The following is a 24,304-nucleotide window of genomic DNA, read 5'->3' as shown; positions in this document are numbered from 1 at the left end:
GCCATGGCAGCTGTTGGTAAATGTACAGGAATCTGCGGAAAATAGTTTTATATGTTAGGGAATAAATGGTTGCTGGGCTGATAAACACGAGTAACGAGAACACAGTGTTTCAGGGAAGGCTGCCAGGAGGGACCACAGACACCTCGCTGAAGGCTCCAGCAACATTCCCGGGCTATGCCCACCACAGGGCAGGGAGGCTCCTCTGCACGATGGGACATGGGCCTGGGACATGGGCCGGCACTGCAGAGATCCAGCCCGGGGGCGCTGAGGCATCGAGCAGTGCCTAAGTCCTGCTAGGGCCTGTCTTGCAGAGCTGCCTGCCTGAACAGACAGCAGGCACGGACAGACAGGCAGCTCCAGCCCCAGGAACCCACCACAGCCCCACAGTGGGAGGAGGGAGCTGCTGTTCTCCTCTACCATAACCACGGGACTGGTGCAGCTGATGCTGGGCTCTGGTTTGGGAAGAGAGACACGAGCACTGTGGAGTTTGGCTGTCCCCAGGATGGAGTTTGGGGCAAGACAAGGCTGAGCAGAGCCCAGCACCAACTCAGACAGTGCTCTGCCCTGTGACTGCTGTTTGAGAGACAAAGGAGAGTAAGTATCTCTAAAACAGTTTATTGTAAAAAGCTGTAGGAAATACAATGGAGGGTGAAGTTTAAGGCAATTCCTTCTGGAAACAGCTCCAAGCTCCTCAGAATAGCAAACACACAAACTCCAATTTACTGGCATTAAAGCTTCCAAACAGGAGTTCAACAAGGATCTAAATACAAAGTTACTAACATTTCAACATGCATAACATTTTCTGTTCCTAAGTGAAGCCCGGGTAGGGGGCTAGCCCCTTCATCCTGTAGTTTGGTACAAAATGACAGATAATCATGACAAATGAGTACAAAAGGAAAAAAAAAACCCACAAGAACAAGCTTTCAGAAAAGCATATGGCTGATAAGCAGGAAAGCAGGGTTAGCGTAAGTGCTCCAGCAAGACAGAAGCAGAATGATGTAGAAACAAGGCAGGCACGGGCATGCTACTGCTGAAGGGCCTGAGTGGGGCCACTCAGTCATTGTGCAAGGATGGCTCAAGACATCCTATTTTGCACAGTTAAGGCCAGCACAGGGACCTGGGCTATGCAAAGCTCCCCCTCAGATGCCACCTTTGCTTTGCTTCTCATTTGGGACACAGTGAGTGTGGCTGGGGGGAGCCTCCACAGGTGATGCTCACCGCAGGGGGACACAGGCTGCCCTCCATGCTGGAGCTCTGTGCTCCCACAGACCCTCCCTCCCAGTACTCCCAGCAGCTCCCAAGAACAGCCACGGCCTGTGGGCAACACTCCCCTCCCTGAATTAACAGAGGTATCTGGTGTTCCCAGTGCCACAGGCAGCTGGGCTCTGTACAGCAGTGCCTGTGCCATGGATCCCCATGAAAAGGATAGAGTGGGAATAAAGCCCTCAGTGCTCTCAGCCTTCAGCACACCCTTCTCAGGGGCTCAGTTAGGCACGTCTCAGGGGAACAGCAGCGGGCCAACAGCCCCAGCTCCAGCTTAGCCACTGCAGCCATGGGAGGTCATGGCACAGGGGGATGGGAAAGGGGCAGGGAGGTGGGGGTGGGCAGAACACCCTGTACCTATGAACAACTTGAGCTCCTCATTCACAGCTGAGAGAGCACCTCCACAGAGGCACTGAGCAAAGGGTCTGGCCTGCAAACGGTGAGGTGCTATAGAATTCCAGAGATCTGGCAGGACAAACATGCTCTTCTGGCAACACTCCAGCCTAGCATCCCCAGTCCTTCCAAATGGAGCAGAGGACCCTTCATGCTCAGGTCAGCCACGTGTATGGTGGTGGTGGTGGTAACGGCCCTAACCCAGCACAGCTGAGCTGCATGCCCCCTGCACAGCCACTGCCTTGTGTCACACAGAGCGAGGGAACCACATGGGGAAAAGAGGGAAGTCAGCGCCGTGCTTGGGGGGCAAAGACATGCTGCCAGCGTGCAGATGCAGCCCAGTGCTGAAGCTGCCCTTTACTCAGCTGGGGCCCTGGGCTCAGCTCGTGCCTGGTCAGACTGGAAGCAAAAAGAAAGAGTAAATAATGGGGGCCTTGAAGCTCCTTTTTCAATTTTATTTAGCTTCAACTCTGCACAGAGCCATAGCATAGCGTACTCTAGCCTTCAGGGAGGGGGCACAAGAACCCCCTGAACACACCGCGGTTCGGGGCCAAGCCCCCATCTCCTATGCCTTGTGCCTGGCCCCTGAAATGCTGCTGGGAGATCTGGCACAGAGGCCCTGAAGAACAGAGGAAGCCCTGCCCCGCGGTGTCCTCGGAGACTCATAGGTCACTGCTGCTGCAGTCGCGGCACAGGATCTCATCTTTGTCAGGGATGAAGCCCTTTCCCACCAGTGAAGTGCTGCAGCGGGCACAGTTGAAGCAGTTGTGATGCCAGTGACGGTCCTCAAAAGAGACGTATTTTCCACCACCGAAGCCTGCAGGAGGGACAAAGAGAACAGTATCAGAGCCCCTGGGGAAAGTGCAGAGGCTCCGTAGGAGCTTCCCTTCTCTGCTGGCAGTGGCTGGACTGGTGGGCTGTGACCCTCTTCTGCCCAGGACTGCAACGAACTGATAAGGACCAGAGGGGAAGTGGGTGCCTGGGAGCTGCCCGCAGTCGGAATCATCCTTTGAGTCACCAGCTGATTCATGGCTTCTCCTGCCTTCCCAGCAGCAAGAGAATGGGAGTTGCAAGGGGGATGGTCAAGTGGGGGAGGGCAGGAAGGAGGCCAGACTCTCTTAGGGTGTTCTGCAGGAGAGGATCCTCTACTTCCCCTGCCTTAGGCAGGTATGGCAGGTCCAGACTCCCCTGCACCCAGTGCTGCTCCAGGTACGGCTGGAAGTCCCAGGCTTTCCTGATCTGTGAGCAACCTTTCCACAAGACATGGCAACCAATATCAAACAAGGCAAGCTAGAGACATGAGATAATGCTTTGAGGGGTCACTTTAGGAGCCTTTACCTGTGGGCAGAGGAAATTCCTCCCATGGGACACAGCTCACCACTTTGAAAGATGCAGACGAAGGGAGACAAGTGGCCCCAGGAGCACTGCAACAAAGAGCTCCCCCCTCATGGGGTTCCTCAGAGAGCTGCCATGCTCACCTGTGATGGGCTTTGTGCAGGCGCTGCACTTCTTGGCATAGAGGTTCCCAAAGCACTTGATGCAGTATGGGTTGTCGTCCTGGGAGGTGAACTGCTGCCCAGCCAGGGGGGTCTTGCAGCCTGTGCAGACAAAGCACTCCTTGTGCCAGGGCTCATCCCGGTAGGTCACTCCTCCCTTTGTCAGGGTCTGCAGGAAGAGAGTGCATGCTGATGACATGCAGGCAAAGGGAAACAGCCCAGCTGGGGTGCTGGCACCTGAACCCTCCTCTGGTGGGGCTCAGGCAGGAGTGGGGAGTTCCCTATCTCAGAACTCAGGACTCCAGGCTGTCAGGCTATACGTACCTTTTTGCAACGAGTACAACGAGGAGCAAACTTGCTTTCATAACAGGGGACACAGTAATAATCCTTCTTGTCTGGGATGAAGGACCGTGACCCAATGGGCTGCTGGCAGCTGCTGCATATGAAGCAATGCTCGTGCCAGGTCTGTCCATTGTACTCCAGCTTACGGGACCCTGCAGAGAGAGCCCTGCAGTGACAGAAGGGAGCAGCACACACACACACGTGGGGACACGGGGGGCTGGGCAGGATGAAAGGTGGTCTGGGACATCTGGCTCTGTGCCTGCCCTTGCCATGGCAGTTCAGAACCACGGGCAGGTGGAGAGGGGGGCTCCTGGCCCACACCCCAGCCACAAGGGAGGGCTGTGGGAACACCCACACCTGCACACAGGCCGTGGCAGAAATGCCTGATGTAACCCACATTTGAAGATGGTGCCAGAATGGCCAAGCAAAGACACATGCCTTTGCTTCAGGCCATCTCCAGAGACACTCATGCACCTTCAGTCATTTCTTCTTGTCAGCACACAGCAGAAAATGCCCAGGAAACCATTTGTTATCTCCTCCCCCATTCACTTTCCCATGAAAAAGGGTAGCAGACAGATGGGACTGCTGTGGCGACTGCAGCTTTGAATCCTGCTGTCTTGCTGGACAAGCAAAGGGCCCAGCCCTCTGTGTGCAATAACAGGAGGGCAGGAGAGCAGAGATTTAGCTCTTTTCCTCACTGCTCTTGCACCGGACCTGCAGCCCCAGCTGACACCAAGGGACCGGGAATGGACTGCAGTGCTTGAATTTGCCTGCTCCTACCTGGCATGACAGTCTTCTCGCAGGCAATGCATTTGGAGGAGAACTCGCTGCAGTAGCAGTCATTGCACAGCAGCTCCTCGCCCTGGCAGGTGAACGGCTCGTCAGCCAGGGAGCGGTCGCAGCGGAAGCAACGGAAGCAATGCTCGTGGTAATGGCGATCCTCATAGTACAGCTCCTGGGAGCACAGTGGAATGAGGAGGGGACCAATAGCCCTGGGAACTGACCTACTTGGCTGAGGGCCCTGTACTCACCCTGCAGTCGTGGCCGATCAGCTCTTTGCATTCATCGCAGGTGTTGGCAAAGTGGGCATCATAGCATGGGATGCAGTATGGGCCGTTGTCCATCTGGATGTACTTGCGCCCATACAAGGACTCCTTGCAGTTGTCACAGTCAAAGCACTCTGTCATGGTGCCAGTCTGAGGGCCTCCTTCACCTGCTGAGATCAGGGCAGATGTGGGTTAGTATCAGCTTACACTGCCACACTGCCTGAGATGTCCCTGTGCCACCCTGCCACCTCCAGAGGGCAAGGACCCCGAGTCTCTGCACTAAGCCAAAGGGCACAGACTTGCACTGTGCTCCTGCTCTGGGGCTGCATAAGCTTCCCAAAGAGCTGCAGACATCAGGGCCTGCAATGAAGCACTTCAGCACCACTCAGAAAACCTGGACACATCAGCACATAGCTGAGCTCCTCACTGTTATCCTGGGAAGCAAAGTGTAAATGAGGACCAAAAGGGAGAAATTTTTTGCATAAAAAGTTTTGAAAGGCATCAAAACCAAGACCACACACAGGCCATGTGGGTGCCACGTCAGAGAGCCACGCACTCTGAAGGAGATCTGTCTGCCCAGCTGCCCTTCGGAAAGCCACGCTCCCTCCCCAGCATGGCTCATGGCAGGATTCCTCCCAATGGCTGCAAGCTCTCCCTGAGGACCTGCCAGCAGCTCAAACCCTGGAACTTCTCCAGAGCTTTAAAGCAGCTGCTCCTCAGGGAAGCAGGAATCGGGCACCCCACACTGCCTAGCTATAGAGCCTCATCCCAGCAAACCGTTCTGCACATGTTGCTCCAGCTACAGACACTTCCCAGGGAGAAGCTGTCAGGGCAGGTGCATGTTCCACAAGCAATAGAGCTGTTGGGGCTTTGCATGCAAGAGACCAGACATCTTTCCCTGCCCCTTGTCTCCCTCACAGACAACAGGTTTGTGGAACTGTTTTGCTTTCTTTGGAGCACTAACTCCAGGATAACAGTACATTCCTCCTGTTTAGTTTAACCTGGTCATTCCTAAATATGGAGTTTTCCACTTGCAAAATCACAGCCTTCTTTAACCCAGGTTGCTGTCAAGTGTAGACAAGCCCATGGAATTACATCTGAGCCATCAGCTACAGAGCACCCCACACTGCAGCGTTCTTCGTGAACCCACCCACTTCAGAAAGAGCAATTATGGCTCCATCTCCAGCATTTAAGGGGCAGGGAGCTCCCTGTCAGCCCCTGTTCCCCCTCCCCACAGGCTCCCTTGCCATAGGTTGGGAGGCTGCCTCCAGGGCAGGAGCCGATCCAGAAAGCTCTGACTCACAGCCCTGAGCTCCCTAGGGCTATTCTTGGTCAAGCCACACAGCTCCCAGCTGTTGTCAGTTCTGGTATGTGCCGATAGGACTGCCGGAGAATAAATCCACTGTTCCCACATGGCTACGTGACCAACTGAAGGGGAACAAAATCCCTTTTCAGACACTGGTTCCCAGCTGCCGCCCCGGACACTGCCCGATCCGTGCCCTCCAGTGTGGCCTGCACACGTGGCTGTGGGACCAGCTCTGCAGAGGGTCCCTGTGAGCAGCATAGGCTGAGGCCACCAAGCCTCCCCAGAGCCCTGACTGGCAGCCCCATATGCTGCCCACAGAACAAGGCAATGTCCAGTCTGTTACTGGAGATGCGGCAGGCACAAGGTGGTTTGCACAGCAAAGCCAGACAGGTGCTAGGGTGCTGAACTGGACCTGCTACCCCAGCTCTGCTCCCAGCCTGGGCTGGCTCCCCCACTGTCCCTTCCCTCTTGGACACCCCATGAGGTGCTCCCCTAATGAGGCAGCAGCTCCCATATCCCCCACACAGCTCCTGGCCACTTCTCACACACTGCTGCCTCCTCTGCTATTCCACTTGCCTTCGCTCCCTGAAGCCACCTGGGACCTTTCTCTCTGGCAAAGAACAAAATGAAATTCCCAACCCTCCTCCTCCTCCTCCCAGCCCCAGTGAAGGAAACTTTCCAAGGTGTGTCTTGAATAAAAGGGCCACTCCTGCCCTAGGAGCTGTGGCACTGCCAGTGCAGGCAGCTTCCATGTTTGCTCAATGGGCTGTGCTTTAGCTCTGTAGTCCTGTCATACGGGCTCAGAGGACATCAGAAAACACAAGGGAAGGAAAAGCAACCTGAATGGAGAAAGCTGGGGTTTTACCAGGGACTCAGCTTTCTGAGCACTGCTGCCCTGACCCTGACACTGTCAGAAGAAGAAGAAACATAAGCCCTCTGAGAACAAAAAGGACCCTGAAGGAGTAGATTGGGCTTGCCTCCACTCTGAGTAGTTTCTCCACAAAGTCTCCAAATGCCTGCTGCACGTTACAAGCTGAGTGCTGCCCCCCAGGCTGCCCCAGGAGAGGGCTAGACTGGCAGATACCCGGGCTGCAGCAAAGCCAGGCCCAGCAGCCTCATGTGGCCAAGGCTGCGGTGAGTACACACGGGAGCAGACTTTGCGCTGCCTTTTCTACAGAACAAGAACAGGCCCAGGAAGTTTGCTCAGGGTTATTTGTATTAGATAAGCTGTTTGCTCCCTTCGTTCTGGCCTCACATGCAGTGCTGGGCAGGGGTGTCAAAGCCCTGGGCAGCACCAAAGCAAACGCGGCATCCTTGCCCCTGAGGATGTGGCACTGCGAGACTGAGTGCACCGGGAAGAGGAAGGGGGCACATAAGAAGTGAAGGAAAAGAAATAGTACAAAAGCCCACAATTCTTACTGTGATTGTAGTAAGGAACCTGGAAATTGCTTCCATACATGAAGGAAAGAGGTGGAGTCTTAAAATGCATTAAAAACCCTTTTAACAGAGGCTCAGATGTAGAAGGTACAATACAGGCTTGTTGCTGTAGTGCTAATGAGCATGTGCTCATCCTGCACCACCCTGTAAACATCAGCTGTGTGCTGGGCTGATGTCAGGAATGCCTTCAAATGCTAACCAAGGTGCTGCTCTAAAATGATGGGCTTGCAGTTGCAAATAGAGTGTTTGGCCACTGCCAGATGGCTGTGGTGCTGGGGGATGAGGTCTGCTGAAGCAGGTCCCTCGTACACAGAGATGATGGAGCTGGATGTGGGATATTGCTCAGCTGTCTTACTGGCTGTTGGAGGGCAAAAATAAACACAGATATATGCCTGCCAGCTGCCTACGCTTACCCTCTGACAGATATAGTTGTGCTCATGGAGCAAAGAAAGTTCAGTCCTCTCCTGTGCCCATGAACAAACAGCTTTGGGAACAAGAGCTCCACTCACAAACAACATTCAAAATGCTCCCGGATGCAAATCTGATCAGTCTGAAGCAGAGCTCAGAATAGCCTCATGTATGGGAAAGGTCAGCAATTTGTCAAGGACGCACAGCAAAGTCCACTTTCTAATTAGAGAGTGACGTGCACCCAATGACACCCCAGTCTGTAGCCGATGGCTGAGGCTTAGCAACAGCCCCAGGAGATCATTACATTAATTTTAGTGCTGGTAAACCGGGGATTTGTTATGCAAAGGAGGCAGTACAGACAGTCCAGGGCCTGGCTTTCTGCTCCACACAATCACTGAAGAGCTTAACTGGCCTTTTCAGACTGTTCCTGATACAACCAATTCCTTCAGCGTGCAGTCGTGTGTGTGTGTGTGTGTGTGTGTGTGTGTGTGTGTGTGTCTGTGTGTGTGTGTGGTGAATCTCTAACCTTATGTAACTTCACACCAGTTTGTTGTTTGTTGTCAGGTCGCAACCAGCTGCTCCACAGAGTCATCCTAGAGGAACCCATTAGGCTATTCCTAGGGAAACACTTAATCTTTCCAGGACACAGGAATAAATCTGCTTCTGACTGTCTGTCAGGTCCCTGCCTATTCTCACCTCCCTGGGGCTGCCTGAGCACAGCAACAAGCAGTTGCAGTTCACACCTAAAAAGACATGCAGAAGAAAAGGCACAACCTTGCTGGGGCAGGCGAGTATTCCCCATGTAAGGATGAAACTGTTCAGGGACATGGCTTTGGAAGACAGTCCTCAAAGTGCTCCAAGGTCAGCAGAGGAGAAGAACACTTTTTATTCCTGTTGCCTTTCCAGAACCTTTATGGGTCCTGGAATCTGCATGAAATTGTTTCTGCCTGCTGCCGACCCTAAAAGGGAAACCAGCTGCTCGTTCTGAGGAACAGCTCCAGCCCCTCCATTTCATTCTGTGTTTCCTGACAGCACTTCTGCACAGGGTCACTGCATGTCCTGGCACTCTTGGGGAGTGGGGGGCCAGCTCTCTGGGGTGCTGTGGGGGTCTCTCTGTACCTCCTCACGCTTCTGCTTGTCTGTACACCCTGTTGCTCTGCTCCCAAACCCACCAGCACTGCTCCATACCTGCTGCAGGTGGAAGAGCAGTCTGGTGATCTTAGAGAAGAGCTAGAGGCAGCTGGGCAGAGCTGCACAGCGTTCCTTCAGGCTGACCCAGCCAGACCCAGCCTGCATGGGGCACCCTCAGGAGCTGTGTTGCATCAAGCCTTCACCCGCCTGCTCAAAGCACCACTGAGTCACTTCCTGCCCTCAGCTCTCACCTTCGAGCTGCCTTCCAGCCTCAGCCTCCCCTGGGACAGCTCTGACATCTCAAGTATGAAGGGGGGCTCTGGCGTGGTAAGGAGCAGAGTCCTTGCAGGGACCATAAGCACAGCCACAGGCCTCACGTGGCAGCTTTCCCATCACCAGAATAACCAGAGGATGCTGCAGGTCATTTCTCAAACACACAGGGAAAATTTGGTTCTTAAGGTCAGCCTTGAAGGCAGGAGATAAATGAATCAGATGAGTGTAGGGGCCACAGCCTCCTCTTGTACCACTGGGGTGATGAGTTTACAGATGTGCATACACCAAGCTCTGCTGAGCAAGCTGCACCACAGGCACTTCCCCAAGTGTGGGCAGGACACCCTCCTGCCCAGAGCAGTCACAGGCTACTCTGGGCTCTTCAGCAGACTGAGAAAAAAGGCTGGCACTGCTGTAAGGAAACACTATGCATTCAAATGAAATAAGTGCTGTTAGAAGCACCCTTGCTCAGCTAAGTAGGCAGCTTCCTGAAAATGCCCACAATTTTGGAAGAAATAGCAGAATCTGTTAAAGCATCTGACAAACCACAAGACCGAAATTGTTGCATGATTTTAATATAATCTTAAAATGAGAAAATGAGGGTTTCCCATTGTTCAGATCTCTGAGGTACCCCATCTAAAAAGCAAAACCACATCACAGACTCCTCCTGACAGCTCCGCATACAGATAAAGGGCAAGTGCCAAAAGCACACCTGTCCCACAGATGTCTGATTTTACCATTAAACTAAGGAACTCTCCCCTGCTGCCAGCCCCCAGCCTGCCTGGAAGTGCCTGCAGGAAGCCCTGCCCTGTTTGCATAGCTATGACAGAGACACCACACCCGGGCCAAGGTGAGCAATGGCAAATGGCCACAGTGCCAGGCACAGCCACCACCAGGCTGGACTCCTGAGGTCCTGGCAGCGCAGGCAGAGACCCAAGAGACAATTCAGCCCTTGCTCTGGACTTACTTTCTTTAGGGAAAGTTAATTCTACCAGGGTCAGAGAAAGAAGCTGAAGAGTTCCTACTACACAACCATAAAATTAAAAACCCTGCCCAGGAAGAAAGGAGGGAATGGTTTCAGAGTTAAAAATTTATTACTAAACATCTCTAAGAGTTAATAAGCTATTTCAGGTTCTGAACAAAATCCTGGCCCTTCAGAGGTGCAGCTAACAGCGGCAGAGCTATCTGGGGGCACTCAGAGCAGGCAGCCTGTGTCAGTTTTCTGACATTAAAGTGCAATGTTTGTTCAAGCTGTTAATCTTATTCAAAATGAGTGAGTACAAAGTAAGCAAATTCTGTGCACTCAACAGGAAGTCAGGAACTGAAACCATTTGGGCAGTTTGGACCCATCACATTCAAACACACCATTAACTGATGGAGGAAGCCTAAGAGCAGAGGCGCAAAACAGGAACACATCAGAAACTTCTCCCCAGCCCAGTGGGACTGATCACAGGAGCTTCAGTGTGATAAAGAGGAGCAAGAGCTGAAGTCCAGGGAGAGGGCTGCTCTTGTTAGTTCTTAAAAAGGAGCAAGGAACAGGTGTGCAACTGTGCTCAATAAGCATGTTGTGAGCATTTATAATCTAGCACTTAAAGTTTAATTTCGGACTGAATTAGTTTATGCCCATGTAACCCACAGCCATATAATGCCTCACTGCTTATCCAACTGCACAAACCCAGTACTCTGGCAATAGTATTTCAAAATCTCTTAGCCCCATGAAATAAAGATCATACTCAGTACACCAGAGTTCAAGCATGAAAGCATGACAGGAAATGACTAACTGCACACTGAGGCCAATGTACCTTCATCTTGGATCTGCTCAGTACACAAGAATCTTGCAATTCAAACAGACATCACAGCCTATATGCAGAAAACATAATCTGACTGCTCTAGTTGCCAGTTCTTGGGGCCTGTGCATCTCAGTGCAGATATCACTGCAAAATAATGTAATTCCACTCTATTTCCCTAATGTTCTCTCACAACTCAAGCCTTATGCTGCAGTTTGCACTTTTCGTTCCCTTAGAGGCAGCTGCTTTTTAAATTGAGGATGAAGCCATTCTTATTTCTGAGGTGATAGATACATAATTTAATTTAGTGTTTACAAAGTTTTTTGTAGTTCTGAATAAAAGGTACTTATGAGATTATACCTCTGTTTTGCCCACAAAAGCAATCAAGGGGCTGCCTCAAGCAGTGGATGCAGTGCCAGTGAGCATGTTTTGTGCTCGCATGCTGAAAACCAACCTGTATGGTCTGAGCCCAGTGCCTTATTCCCTGTCTCCCCAGCCTGAAAGCTCTTTTGCTTATTAAGGCTCTGCTCAGCTTCAGCTTTTTTTTCAATAAACAAAGCAACTTTGACTTCCAGTAGCAGGAAAAGACACATAACCCAGACATGCTTTATTTAATGCATGCCTATTACTTAAAGGGCAAAGTGAATTTTTTCACCAAATTTGGTCAAAATATTCCCTTTTCCGATTTGATTCTTTTTCTCCCAAACATGAACATTTGCAGTTGGGTTTCCTGCATATAAGCACATCTGCTGATGGAGAGAGGTAACATGCATTAGAGCCCTGGCAGCTTTGTGCCTTTTGGGGCTCTCAGAAAGCAGAAGAAAGAGAAAGCCAGGAAGGTGACAGGAGACTGTGGTGATACTCAAGTGCACACACTCTCTCCCACAGTCCAATCACTAACTGTGGGCCTCTCCACCTGCGCCGGCTCTTTGCCCAAGGAATAAGGACAATCTCCCTATAAAGTGCTTTCTACAGCTGCCCGTGTCCCTTGCAAGCAGAGGCAATGCCAGGCCCACAGCCCGCACCATGTGAGCAGCTTCTAAATTTGGGGAAGGACTGAATCCTGGCAAAGACAAACTGTCTCATGTTACCATCCCAGGAACGGCTTGAAGGTGCTCTGAAACAAAAACTAGGATCATTTGTTGCCTGGGAGATGCTGTGTGTGCCAGCTGCAACCCTCATGAAACAAGACAGCCCTCTCTCAAGGGCAGCACAGCCGAGCCCTTGCCAGGACAGGAAAGTGCAGAATGGGGACAGATGGGATCCTTGAGAAGGGAACATCTTCTTCTAGCCACTGCCTTGCCAGCACTGAAGGTGTCATTTACTTTCACAATACAGAGCCGGTTATCTTCAAACCAGTCACTCTGGCACCTTTCAAAATTACACTAAAGTACTGCACAATTTAAATAATAGATGTCATCAGCTGCAATTGTCACATATTTCACATAAAATCCCTAAGAAATAACTACTTGCAAGTACTCAAAAGAAAACTGCAAGATGCAACATGCGCTGCTGTTTGTGCTGTGCAGAGACAGTCTTTGGTGGTACTCATGAAAGGGAAAACTGTACCGCATCCAAAAGATCACGTGGAAACAGCTTTTTTAAGAGGCACAAGTGCTCACAAAATGTATGAATGCCTTTATATCACGCAGCTAACGTGGAGTTTTCAACATCCATGCCCCTGCCCACTAGACATATCTGTCTTGGAGCTAGAGCTGCTGCTGACACACACGGTAAACACATGGACTGTGCTTAAAAACTCAGAAAGAGAGGAAAAACTCTTCCTTTACAGAAAAAAAAAGCCCCACCTGAATAGAAAAGAAGTAACAGTATCAGAGACCCCCGATCCAGGTCTGTGGCTCCCTTACAGAGCATCATTCTCTCATTCCAATCTGAGATTTCCAAGGAAATCTACATGAAACACATCTCTCACAGGTTGGAAAGGAACTGAATAGCCAGAATTTTCACTAACAGAGGCTTCTCTCTTGGTGACTTCCAGGTAAACACCACGAAGAGCTGCTGTCTCAGCCCCTGAAGCAGCTGATATGAGGCAATGCAGGGAAGATGCTCCACTCGGTTCAGTGACAGGAGAGGCAGCAACCTGCACTCTTACTCAAGGGAAAGACTGCCCAAAGCTGTTCGCATGCTCAGGCAGCCAGAGGATCAGGGGCTTCACCTCAAGGAGACACCATCAATGCCCCCAAAAGCCTCCCTCTGTTCTCTAATTGATCATAATAAAAATGCTTCATTTACAATCTCTTTGTCCCAAACTGGCGACCCTCCCTACCTCCTCCGCTGATAAAAGTTTAAAGCAGTTGTGTTACCTTGCATTGCTGAAGGCAATGGAGCAGCCTTTTGCCCGGGGGCCTCCCCAACACTTCACCCCACGGTCAGGTACAGCAGGTGCCAACAGCCAGAGTAAATCATCATTTCACTAGCAAAAGAGTCAGGTACTTGTCCAGGAACAAAAGCAGTCATGTCATAAACCGAGGGTGACATCAGCACAGGGATTGCATTTCCTACAGGAGTTTAAATGTCACTACTTGTGACTGGGAATCGGACACTTGCAATACAAATTACTTTAAATTTTCGTAAGAGACATAAGAATTCCAATTCCAATTTTGTGTAGAGATATTTCACTTCCAAACCCTTTCTATTGCTCAATGTCATTATGATAGAAATTAAAAGAAGGGAATAAGCAACACTCCTAACTGTAAGTGAAAAGCTTATGAATGTCCTTGTTAGCCTGACTTACTAAGTCAGGTGCTAACAAGGTGAGCAGCAGAACTGTGGATTTCTAGGGGAAAGGGTCAGCGGGACTCAAAAAGGGTGATCTACTTGGGGCCCAGTTATTCAAGATCTCTGCATTGTCTTCTTCCATTCTTACTCAAAGTTCTATTCTGTGTCTTCTGAAGTTAAAACTCAAAGCTATCACAGACTTGAAAGTGTTATTTCATCAATGCAAGAGTGTTTAGTTTCTACAGAGCTGATATCCTGCACCTCTCATCAGATTGTGGCTTCCTCAGTTCCCTAACAGCAAAAACATTATTTACCCTCATAATACCTAAAGAACAGGGAGTAATGTTATCTCTCTCCTGAGATTTGCACCCCAGAGGGTTCTGGCACAAGGCAAGGCCAGCAGAACTAAAAATGGAACCAAGATCCAAGTCCCATCTTTCTTCTCCTTCCAAGATGCAGCACATATCCTTGTCAGTGGAGCCTGTGACCCCCACTAATGTGTGTTATAGATGCGTGGCTGGAGACTGCACAACCCAAACTCTGGGAGAAGCAGGGAAGAAGGGAGGAAGAAGGAAGCTAGAGACATGGTCTTTAAGGTCCCTTCGAACTCTCTAACAGACAGATACAGTGCTGTACTGTTACAAAGTACAGCTAATCCAGACTCCGGATCTCTTGACCCACACCATGCCTTTGGTAGCTGCTCCTGCTATTTAAACTTGGGGCCTTAGCAGTGAGCAGGCTGAGCTGGCAGGTGGAACTGGAGTAGGGCAGCACCAGAGTTACATACCAGTTCAAAATGGGCTAGTTTTTAAGATGGGAAAAAGCCATGTTTTCCTTAAATGAGGGTACTGAGGTGATGTCAAAAGCCAGACAGAAGTCAGCAGTTTAGGCTGGCACCTGGGCTCACAATGCTGACAAAAGCAATCCCTGCACTCGGGGACAGTTCAGGAGACACATTTTTTGTTGCTGTTCTTTTTTTGTAATCTTCCCATCTCAGCAATATCCAGGAATGATGCCATCAGGTGTGGATCTCAGAGAGAAATCTTTGTTTTCAGCCACACTGAAGGTTAGGCCTTTCAGATACACATCCTACATGATTCAATTTCTTTCATTTCATTAGAAGAACCTTAAAAAGACATTTTTCGCAAGCAGCACTGAATATTCATGCTGGTTGTGTACAACCTACAGCTGCACAGACCACAGCAGAAATTATGTCTGACATACGTGAGGGAAATCTTGCGGGCTTGGACCATTTAAGAAATAATGTTGCTTTACAGCAACAGGAACAACACATGGCCAGAATGGGCTCTAAACTGGTAATATACAGTCTGAAAATCAAATGTTAATTGTTTTTACAATTTGCCTTTGATATTAAAAAATCTTCCAAATACCTCAGGATGCAGAGCTCAGCCTGGAAAGGATTTTTACAGTTACACTGTAAACCCACTGAAAATGGGGACCTAGAACGGAACCAGTCCATTACAGCTCAAACCCCAGTTCTGGATTCTGCCTAAGCAGCTGGGGTTATTTCTCTAGTTCAGCAAATTCCTATTACTGAAACCCACTCTGATATTTAAATAAACTCGGAGAAGATGCTGAGTAGTCGCTCTGCTTTACAGATAACAAGATCGGAATTGTGTTACTTGATGGATTTTTAAGAGAACACTTGAAATTTGGGCAAACAAATTCAAAATATCAAGGTCATATTTACATTCCAGGGTAATAATTAAATACTTTATATCTTGTGGTTCCAGTATTCTAGGTTTTTCTAAGCACCAAAATATTTAGTCATGTGAAAACCATCTGTAGCAGCTGGAAGACATTTATTTGGCCCACCAAGATTAATTAGTTTAAAAATACATAAATAAAGTGTTCCTTTTATTTCCAAAAAGCTAGCACTGCTGCTCTCAGCTCTGTTAGGGTGCTGGTGAATAATGCTTATGCAGTGTTCTCAAAAGGAGGTATCAGACACCAGTTTCACAAATGCACACAAATATCTGTTAACTAAAACAAGGCTTATACTTAGGTCAATGCTCTTCTGGACTAACCCAGGTCATTATTCACAGCAATATGAAAACGAGCTTGCAAACACTTCATCCCTATCTTTAGTCTTTCTCCTATACTCCTAAATCCACAATTCTGAAAATTGCAAACTGCTTTTAAAAATCACTGATGAAAAGAAGTTTTTCTTCAGGACTGGGGTTCAGATACCTGCGTTTAAGAATTACAAGGCATAAGTCTCCAAGTACGCCTTTTCTCTCCAAGATGTTCCTGCATAATCTTCATTCAGCTTTTCAAAACCAAGTAAACAAGAGGCACAGATGAGATTGTAAAAAGGGTTAAATTTGGCTTAGTATCCACATGAATCACTTCTCTGGCCAACAGCTTACAAAGGGTTATTTCTTGGCTCATCATTTTTCTTTTGCTGGAAGATGCTTAGGTTTTAGCAAAGTTTCTGCAGAATATGCAACAGCATTCAGCATTTGCTCAGCTAATGAGTTAAGTCATTGCAGCTCTCCGATGGCTTCAAGATTATGGGTGTAGGAAAAGCGAATGCTCAGAGAGAGGAACTTTGAGCAGTCACCACCAAACTGCGGTTAAAGCAGACACCAGTGACTCTATTCGGCTCCCAAACCTCAGACAGTTTCCATTTTCTCAATAACAAAGCATTTTTGTGGAATGAGGTAACAGCCTCCATCTGCCAGGTCTAAGTCTCCACTAAGATTTCTCAAGGGCATGGCTGACAAGCGCTGGCCAGCAGAGATGGGACGGCATGAGAGGCAGGAGAGTCCCTTATGCCTGGGCAACACAGGGACAAACTGCAACAGGACAGATGTGGAGAGAAGCCTCTGCGGCACCAGCACACAAACTCTCCTGGGAGTTTGATTCACAAGCAGCCTTGAGTAAGCTCCAGCCAGTGCACAACTGGAGAGTGCAAAAGGCCAAGAAAAGAGCTGAGACTTTTCATTAGGGCTGGCCAGGGACTGGCAGGAGGGAGCAGAAGACAAATGAGTGTCACAGGTTCAGCAGCTCATGTGAGTGGGTCAAGAGCACAGAGTGACTGAGAAGCGAAAACAGGACTGTAAGCACACACACTGGAAGATGCACAGTGCAAAGGGGAATGCAGACAACCTGCTACTCAAAGACAGCACAGCCCACGGGACTGGCCACTCAAACTGGGATATACCCTTCCACACCTGAAATGCTGAACATCTGAGGCAGAGCAGTTACAGTCCCAGAACAGAGCCTGGGAGGGGGTTTGGTTTCGTTCTTGCCTTGTTTCTGAATTTGGCAGCCTGTATCTTGGCCTCTCAGTTCCAGGGATGCTGAGCACCAAGCCATTCTTTTGATTTCTGGCAAAGCCAGCTCAGTTCCTCTGAAAGCAGACCTTCATTTAGATCCAGATGAAGATTCCAGCTACTGTCAGGACCCCCTTACCTGACTCTCGCCTTCCTCTGCAAGCAGCTGCTTGTCACTCGGCTCCAGGTTCAACCCCCGCTACATCTGGTTCTTCCATCTAAAGCAAAGGCAATTTTCCAATTGGTTCTCTGTGGCCTTTGCATTCCTGTAGCACTTCCTCATGAAGTTCAGAAAACACTAATACTGACCTCCTTGTGTAATACCACCTGGGTGCCCAGCTGGACATCTGGTGAATGGCACCTTCCTTCCCACCCAGGACAAAGCACTTCCCAAGCCCATTTTCTTCCTATGAGGAATATCGGTGTCAAATCTCAAAAATCCACACTGCTAATACTAGCCTCCTGTAAGGTCAGCCAAAGAGAACTTCCATTAGGGATGAGCTTTGCTGGAGAAGGCTCCCTGGGGATTATCAGAATAGTACAGTCAAGCCCAGATGGCCACAATGTGCTGAGCACATTTCCCGCAAACACAGTGGTGAGGCAGAAGTCCACCTCTGCAAATCAAAGTCCACACTGATTTCTGCCATCTCCTAAACACTGAGGGCCAGGCTGAGGCCTTCGGGAAAGGTCAGGATAGTCTTACAGGCTCTGAAGATATTGCTTTTGTTCTCACTATTTGCTTCTCAATTCCTTCGTTAGAAGATACTAATCTCTTTGTAAGGCAGTTACTTGTAGCCAAGAGTTTAGATATTATTGCAAAACATATGCTTAAAAGAGACTGGAAATTACGTTGGCAGTGTTACAGAGGGGAGCAAAGTGCAGCTTTGGGTCAAAATAAACAAAAAAAATATCTAAACTAGTAAGCAATTCCCATGTCATAGTTTAGAAGAGCCAGCAAAAGCTTCTTCTAGAAAGAAAACAATACTGTGAGAACGAAGCTAACAAGAGCTGGCGCTTGGAAAAATAAAAAGGCTAGTAATGAGCTACAGTATTGCCAACAGCACACATCCAAGAGAATCTTTCTGGGAAATGGACCCAAGCCATTACGCTGGAAAGCCCTGAGGGACTGGGGACCTTGAAGCTAAAAGTTGGCAAATTGCTTCATCAGTTAAGGTTGGTCCCAATGTTTTCTACTGTGTAAAAATAATTTGTTTTAGCCTACAGGTCTCTACAGAGCAATGGGTAAATTCAGGCTGCTGCCTCTGCGAAGAGAAACAGTACGGGGCAGGGCCCTGCCCAGGGGGACATTTTCAGAGGTTTCCCACCATTGCTGACAGCCCTTCAGCCCAACGCTGGCCCAGGGCACTCAGGCCATTGGCTCTGCTATGTTCCCCGTGCAGGGCACGATGTGCCAACCACTGGGGAACATCCCTGGAGTTGCTCTGTCAGTGCTCCACCCCATCACAATGACTATGCCTCCATGAAAGCATCTCCTGGAGACTCATTCACCCAAAATGAAGGCAGCCAGAGCCATGATCCCAATATATCTTGTTTTCCAGAGGGATAAAGAGGAGACATTACTCTCTCTCTATCTGAAAGTGAGATTAGCTCATACACCATGAACTGGGTGCTAATAGAGTGAGAAAGGCAAGGTCTGTTTTTGCAACCCTATTGTTCATTCCCAGTCCAGCTCCTCAGTCCCAGGAGCGTCCTGAGAGCACAAGGCAATGAATATGTGTTCTAACATGGCAAAGAAAACCCCCGCATTGGCAGAGGATGTCAAAGTGCTGTCTAATGACTTTCCTTCTCTTTCAACTCCTTCTCTGATTCACATTGCCATCTTCCTTGCAACTGACCTAAATAACATGTTCGGGCAGCACTGGAAGTGTTTCTATCTCATACCTCAATAGCAGCAAGATCTCCGCATTTGGAAAGGGAATTTCTCAGGGAAGTCACACTGCAGGTGGATTAGCAGTGTTCTTCTTGAGAAAGGAACAGAAGCACCTCGTCTTGTCTCATCTCATCAGTGAGACTTCCTGGCTGCAGGAGAACAAAGGTTGCCTAGGAGCAGGGAAAACACATCCTATGTCTGTGCCCAAGCCCCAGCAGATCTGAACAATGTGGGCAGAGTACTCGGTTACCTCATTTCCAGGTGTGCTGTCAGCATGAGCCATGACTGGCTTGGGATGAAAGAGGAAAAGCTGTTCCGAGATCTGGACTTGTCTGCATTGTTTATGGTAGTTATTGCCCAGCAGCCATTAATCCTTTAATGCCTTATCACACTCTCATCCCTCAGTTCCTCTCTAACTTTTTGGTCACCACTGACCATTCCACTGCAGAAGGGGCTGAAGGACAGGGTGTAAGACTGCACTGTCCCCCCAGAGCCAAAGCCCTCAGGAAAGGGAAAGTAAAGAAAGCCACTGCAGAAGGATTTCAGTGGGTCAGCCCTCTCCAGACACACAGTAATTATATGTGCTGGCAACATATAGGCACTTTAAAGTAGCTTTATTCCCAAACAATTAAGAGACTTCTCCAGCTATTCACTGTAGCACCTTTTGTAACACAACTGTCCAACAGCACTGCCCCACAGGAATACAGGGGCAATCCAACCCCTGTCACTCCACAATGGCTCCACACACAGGAAGATTTTTGACCCTCTCCCAATCTCATTCTTCCCTTTACCATGAGCTGAGACACTCCCAAGAACCATGTAGACATCTCACCTCCTTCCACCCCCACAGCAGGCTGTGGATTTCAGTGCTACCTCACAGCAATGACCCTCACAGGTGATGTGCTGAGCTAGTGAAAAAGTCAATTGAAAACACATTTATTGCCAACAAGGAAATGGACTGAAAGGAAACACAGGAGAATGTTCTGAAGCTGCATGGACTGCCACAGCACTTTCAGCTTTCAGGTGAGGAATTACCTTGCAAGGCAGGCACTAGATCTTCAGCAGCCTAACAGATGCCTTTCTCATTCCATGCATACACATAAATACAGTTCCCCTATTGCAATAGAGAGGAAGTGATACCTGATCTGTACCACCTCTTTTTCAGGTAATTGAGCTTCAAAACTAAAGCAGAAAAGCTGCCAACAAAACTTGCACATCTTTGTGCTACAGTTAGTCCATAACTAGTCTGCATCTGTTATCTCTACAGTTTTTATTAGCTCATGTTTACTTTGGCTGCACATCCAAGCAGGGTGAGAGAGAAAAATCTTGGACTCTCAACAATGGCCAAGCAGTTTAATCTGCCACTGGGGACAATGACTTGACTCCTATTGGTGTGTAGCACTGGCAGGGTCAAGTGTAACATGTGCTGAAGGAAGCACTAGGGAAGCAGATCTGTGACTGTTCCAACAACACTGAGCATTTCCTTGAGCTATTCAGAGGTTCCTTTGCCCCTTGTGTGTAGAGAAAACAGCTCCAGCTGTCCAGTCACCTGCGCTGGCTTCTCCACTCACTGGATTAATGACATTGGTGGCTGCCAAGAGCTCCAGGTTAGATACAGCACATTCCTCACAGCTCAGACATTCAAAGCTAAGTTAGGAAGCAGTCAAGATCATGTCCTTGGCATCAGCACCAGGTTGGTGCTGGAAGATAATTTATATTCCTGAACAGAACTGGTTCTGGGTAGGTTGGACATAAACATCAACAAATCCTTGTTCGGGCAATTACACTAATCAGAGGGGTCCAGAGTTAATATTTATCCGTGCTGCTGATTTAATAATTTATTATTATTATTATTATTATTATTTGAGAAGTCTGCAGTTTGCAAGTTTGGGACAATCTACAGTAATATATTCAGAGGCAAGTAAAAAATGAAATGAGTTAACGTTAACAGTCAGATGACCACAGGCCAGATCAAGCCAAGTTAGACTGCACTTAGAAGAACATAAATGTCAGGATTTCTATTCCATTGCTATTTCGATTCTGTATCAAGACATTTCTAAATAACTCTTGATTAACTATTAATTTAGCCCTTATAGACATGTCTTTCTGATACCTCACAGAGTAATATTATCCTCTTGGTGGGCCCCTGGGAGTAAGGGCAGAGTCATATGTTGTAACTGTTCTCCATTTAGCAACTACCAACAGACACAACTTGGTCATTCAGCAGAGGCAGTTCTGGGGTGAAATACAGGAAGGTAGAAGCCATATGACATTCTTCAACTTCTCCTTTCCCAATCAGACTCTTGATATTTTCTTCAACAGGAAAACTGACACTCCCCCCTCCCTGTAAATTGCTGACAATTGTATTTTACACCTGGCCAAAACCAGAACAAAACGGAAGGAAGAGATGAAACAAAGACCAAGGACTTTTCTCAGCTACTACATCTCCACAGAATGGAGCATTTTCCTTTCCACCACTTCTGAGTGGACAGAGTTCAGTAACCACAGCCCAGCCTTCCTGGGAAGCGGCCCCTCCTCGCTGGCAAGTGGCTGCAGGACAGGGCCTGTGGCAGCACCTTCCAGAGAGCAGCCAGAGCTGTGGGACCCACAAAACAGCACAGCCTGTGCAGCTGGGCCCCTCCGCCTGCAACCGCCCAGCCTGCACACACACTTTAAAAGTAACCCTAAACTCTTGGTAGTAATCTGAAGATTAAATACTGCTAGTAAAGCTTCTCTGCCCCACAACACCTAGTCTCTCTTTCCTATAAACAGCTGGTATCTGGGGTGAGAGCTGTCCACCCCTTGTTTGTTTTTTTTTTTTTATGAAGTAAAACATTTAAATTGATTTTGATGACATCACAGAGGCAAAACACTGTCAAGTTCTGAAGTTTACTAGGTTGGCCATGGAAATGACACCTATGTCAGCAAAAGCTGCCAAAGTCTCCTGAGGAATGAGGTGTAACCGCCTGTACTCTGAGCAAAACTGCAAACAGCACCTTCCTGCCAGAGCACCTGGGCACTCTGAGAACAGCCCATGCCAACCAGGGCTACTGAACACTGAACGCTGGAGGAGAAACAGTTTCTTACTTGAGCAATTACAAGGAATGATGAAGCTGTTTGTCCACTTAAGATGTTTGGTTTTTATTGAGACCAGTCAGCCTGCAGTTTTCTGTAAACCCTTCTTTATCACACAGAAGGTGAAGTAGAGCAACAAGGCTTAACTCCTGTCTCTGTCCTGAGGCTACTACTGCAAATGGGGCCCTTCAAGCACGGCCTCATGCAACTTATGGGCAGCAAAAATCCCACAGACATCGACCAGGATCCCGGTGAGCCACTAACAAAATCTTGTGCGTCAGTGTGGCAATTATCATATAAGTTGTTTTTCAGGGAGGGTGGGAGGGAATCACTTTGAGCACTGAGAGTAATCAATTTGTTCCATCTTCCTGCTGGCATTTCAAACACCAGCCGGCCGTGTAACAGCACCAGCTCAGCCACAATTAGGAACACAAGAGAAAGCATCCAACCTCACCCGGCAAGCAACAGAGCAAGTCCTGGCTGTGAACAGAACCCAGTGCTTCCAAAGTCACTGCACTGGGAATTTTGGTCACCTGCCTGCAGAGAAGTTTTTTCTGGCTCCATCAGTGAAGGGTTCACCTCCATCTTAAAGCTGCTAGGTCCAAAACAAGAAAAGACCACCACTGAGCTCATAACCCTTGGAAACTGACCAGCAAAGGCTGCATCACAGAACAGGGCTTCCTGCTAGGCAATTCTGGCTAGTTCCGAACTCCACCCTGCCTCCGGTGTGTCCCACCACTCTCTACACACAGGTTTAAGGAGTTCTTATTCCAAAACATACCTTTTCCTGTAGAGCATCTGCTATAATTAGTGACCACAACTAACCATATTGCCTATATTTTTGTCTCCTGTGCTATGCCACCATTCTTAAAAGTGTACAAGATTACAGACCCACCTGGGTAAGAATGACACTCTGTGCCTCTAAAGAAATGGACAGCAAAAAAAGCAAGAGAACCATATGGTCTGCATCCTAGGAAAAGGAAAAAGGATGGCACAAAAATAAGACAGAAATATCAGAGTTCCCCTTTCCTGCTTTCCTGCCTATCAGGAAGTTAAACCACATGTTGGCAAAAGAAATTAGGGAAATGTGGCAGTTTCAGGACCTGGTTAGCTAAGAGAGCCACAGATTCCTAATGCTTGGTAGAGGAGTCAGAAAAGCAAAAGGATTGTCCCTGCACTCTTTCCCAGAGGCCTGTGCTGCCAGCAGGATGCTGCATCCACCAGAGCTTTGCCCTTCCCTCTGCTCCTAGAATAGGTTTTCCACTTTGGAAAGATTTCTTCATGGTTTTCAAAACTCGGAAACAGTGAACATAGCAAATTCAGATTTAAGTACAGAGACCTCAGTATCAAATCCTGCCCTGTGAAGATAACCCCGGCATGTGCCATCCATTTGTGCTGTGAGTCTGTGGAGAAAAATTCCTACCACCACGCTTCGCCCAGGCACACTGGAACATGTATCCAACATTTCCATGAGTTCTCATGAAGGAGTCAAAGTGATTAATGTAACTAGAGGTTTAGAACTGGAAATTGATAAAGAGAACATTAAAAACGTTACCTGTAAGAAAACACAATCTGAAACACAACTGTGTGTGAGCAAAAAAAAAAAATTTCAAAGGATCCTGAGCTATTTTTTAATGCAAGACCCAAACTGTGACTTCCGAGTCTTTGTCTAACACACACACACACACACACACACACACACATACACACACAAAGCATAGCTACCCTGGGATTCTCTGGAAAAACAGCAACCACTAGGGATGTGTTGAAAATTTTCCTGGGCTGTGTTTGAGTATTTGGTTATAATTTACTCCTGGGTCTGTTGGTTGGGTAAAGTCTCAGCGCTCTCTTCATAAAATACACCTCATGCTCTCAACTTCAGTCTGAGAAAGGGCCATGGCCCGAAGACTTCGGTTTTTCCCTTTCGGAAATCGGTGTGAGCGGGGCAGCCCGAAGCGGAGCTTTCCTTGCCGGTACCACCACCGTTCCCGGGGGATGCCGCGACCCCAGGCGGCAGGGGGGACACGGCGCCTTTCCTTCAGCCCCCCGGAGCACCCCCGCCTGACTCCCTCGGGCCTCCGGAGCCACATCGGGCGGCGGCTCCCACCCCAGGCCCCGGCCTCGGCCTCAGCTCCAGCCCCAGCTCACCTGGTCGCTGTCCCGGGGCCGCGGTCCTCCTCTCTGCGCCCCGGCGATGGGCAGGCTAAGCTGGACTCGGCTGGCCTCGACTCAGCGATGCCGCCCAACCCCGAGGGCGGAGCCCGGCCCGGGGCGGGGCCGGGGGCGGCCCAACCCGTGCCCGCCCCGCACAGCGCTGGGGTGGCGGGAGGGGCTGCCCCGCCCTGACCGGGGGCGAGCGGAGTGGTCTCGCCCACTCGCGGCGGGATGAGCCCCGTCCCGGGGCACCTCCAATGGGTGGGA

General features: G+C 49.1%; 1 protein-coding gene across 5 annotated transcripts; it reads right to left on the bottom strand.

Moving 5' to 3' along the window:
• Positions 1-601: 601 nt before the first annotated feature.
• Positions 602-24,163, bottom strand: FHL3 (four and a half LIM domains 3). Of its 5 annotated transcripts, none has more exons than XM_027886704.1 (6): positions 24,032-24,163; positions 4,526-4,710; positions 4,275-4,449; positions 3,477-3,646; positions 3,135-3,321; positions 602-2,473 (listed from the first exon to the last, which is right to left on the bottom strand). In XM_027886704.1, the coding sequence occupies exons 2-6, from the start codon at positions 4,679-4,681 to the stop codon at positions 2,319-2,321; spliced, it is 843 nt and encodes a 280-aa protein (XP_027742505.1). In that variant the 5' UTR covers positions 4,682-4,710; positions 24,032-24,163; the 3' UTR covers positions 602-2,318. The 5 variants fall into 5 exon arrangements, with proteins under 5 accessions (XP_027742505.1, XP_027742506.1, XP_027742504.1 ...); XM_027886705.1 differs by having other exon boundaries at positions 4,526-4,707; positions 24,032-24,152; XM_027886703.1 differs by lacking the exon at positions 24,032-24,163 and adding an exon at positions 13,204-13,302 and having other exon boundaries at positions 4,526-4,707.
• Positions 24,164-24,304: the final 141 nt, after the last annotated feature.

Source organism: Empidonax traillii, unplaced genomic scaffold (assembly GCF_003031625.1).
Source record: "Empidonax traillii isolate 1590-97213 ecotype Southwest subspecies unplaced genomic scaffold, ASM303162v1 scaffold192:size804837, whole genome shotgun sequence".
Classification (NCBI taxonomy): Eukaryota; Metazoa; Chordata; class Aves; order Passeriformes; family Tyrannidae; genus Empidonax; species Empidonax traillii.
Note: the sequence above shows the minus strand (reverse complement) of the source record. Positions and strands in the feature narration are given on the sequence as shown.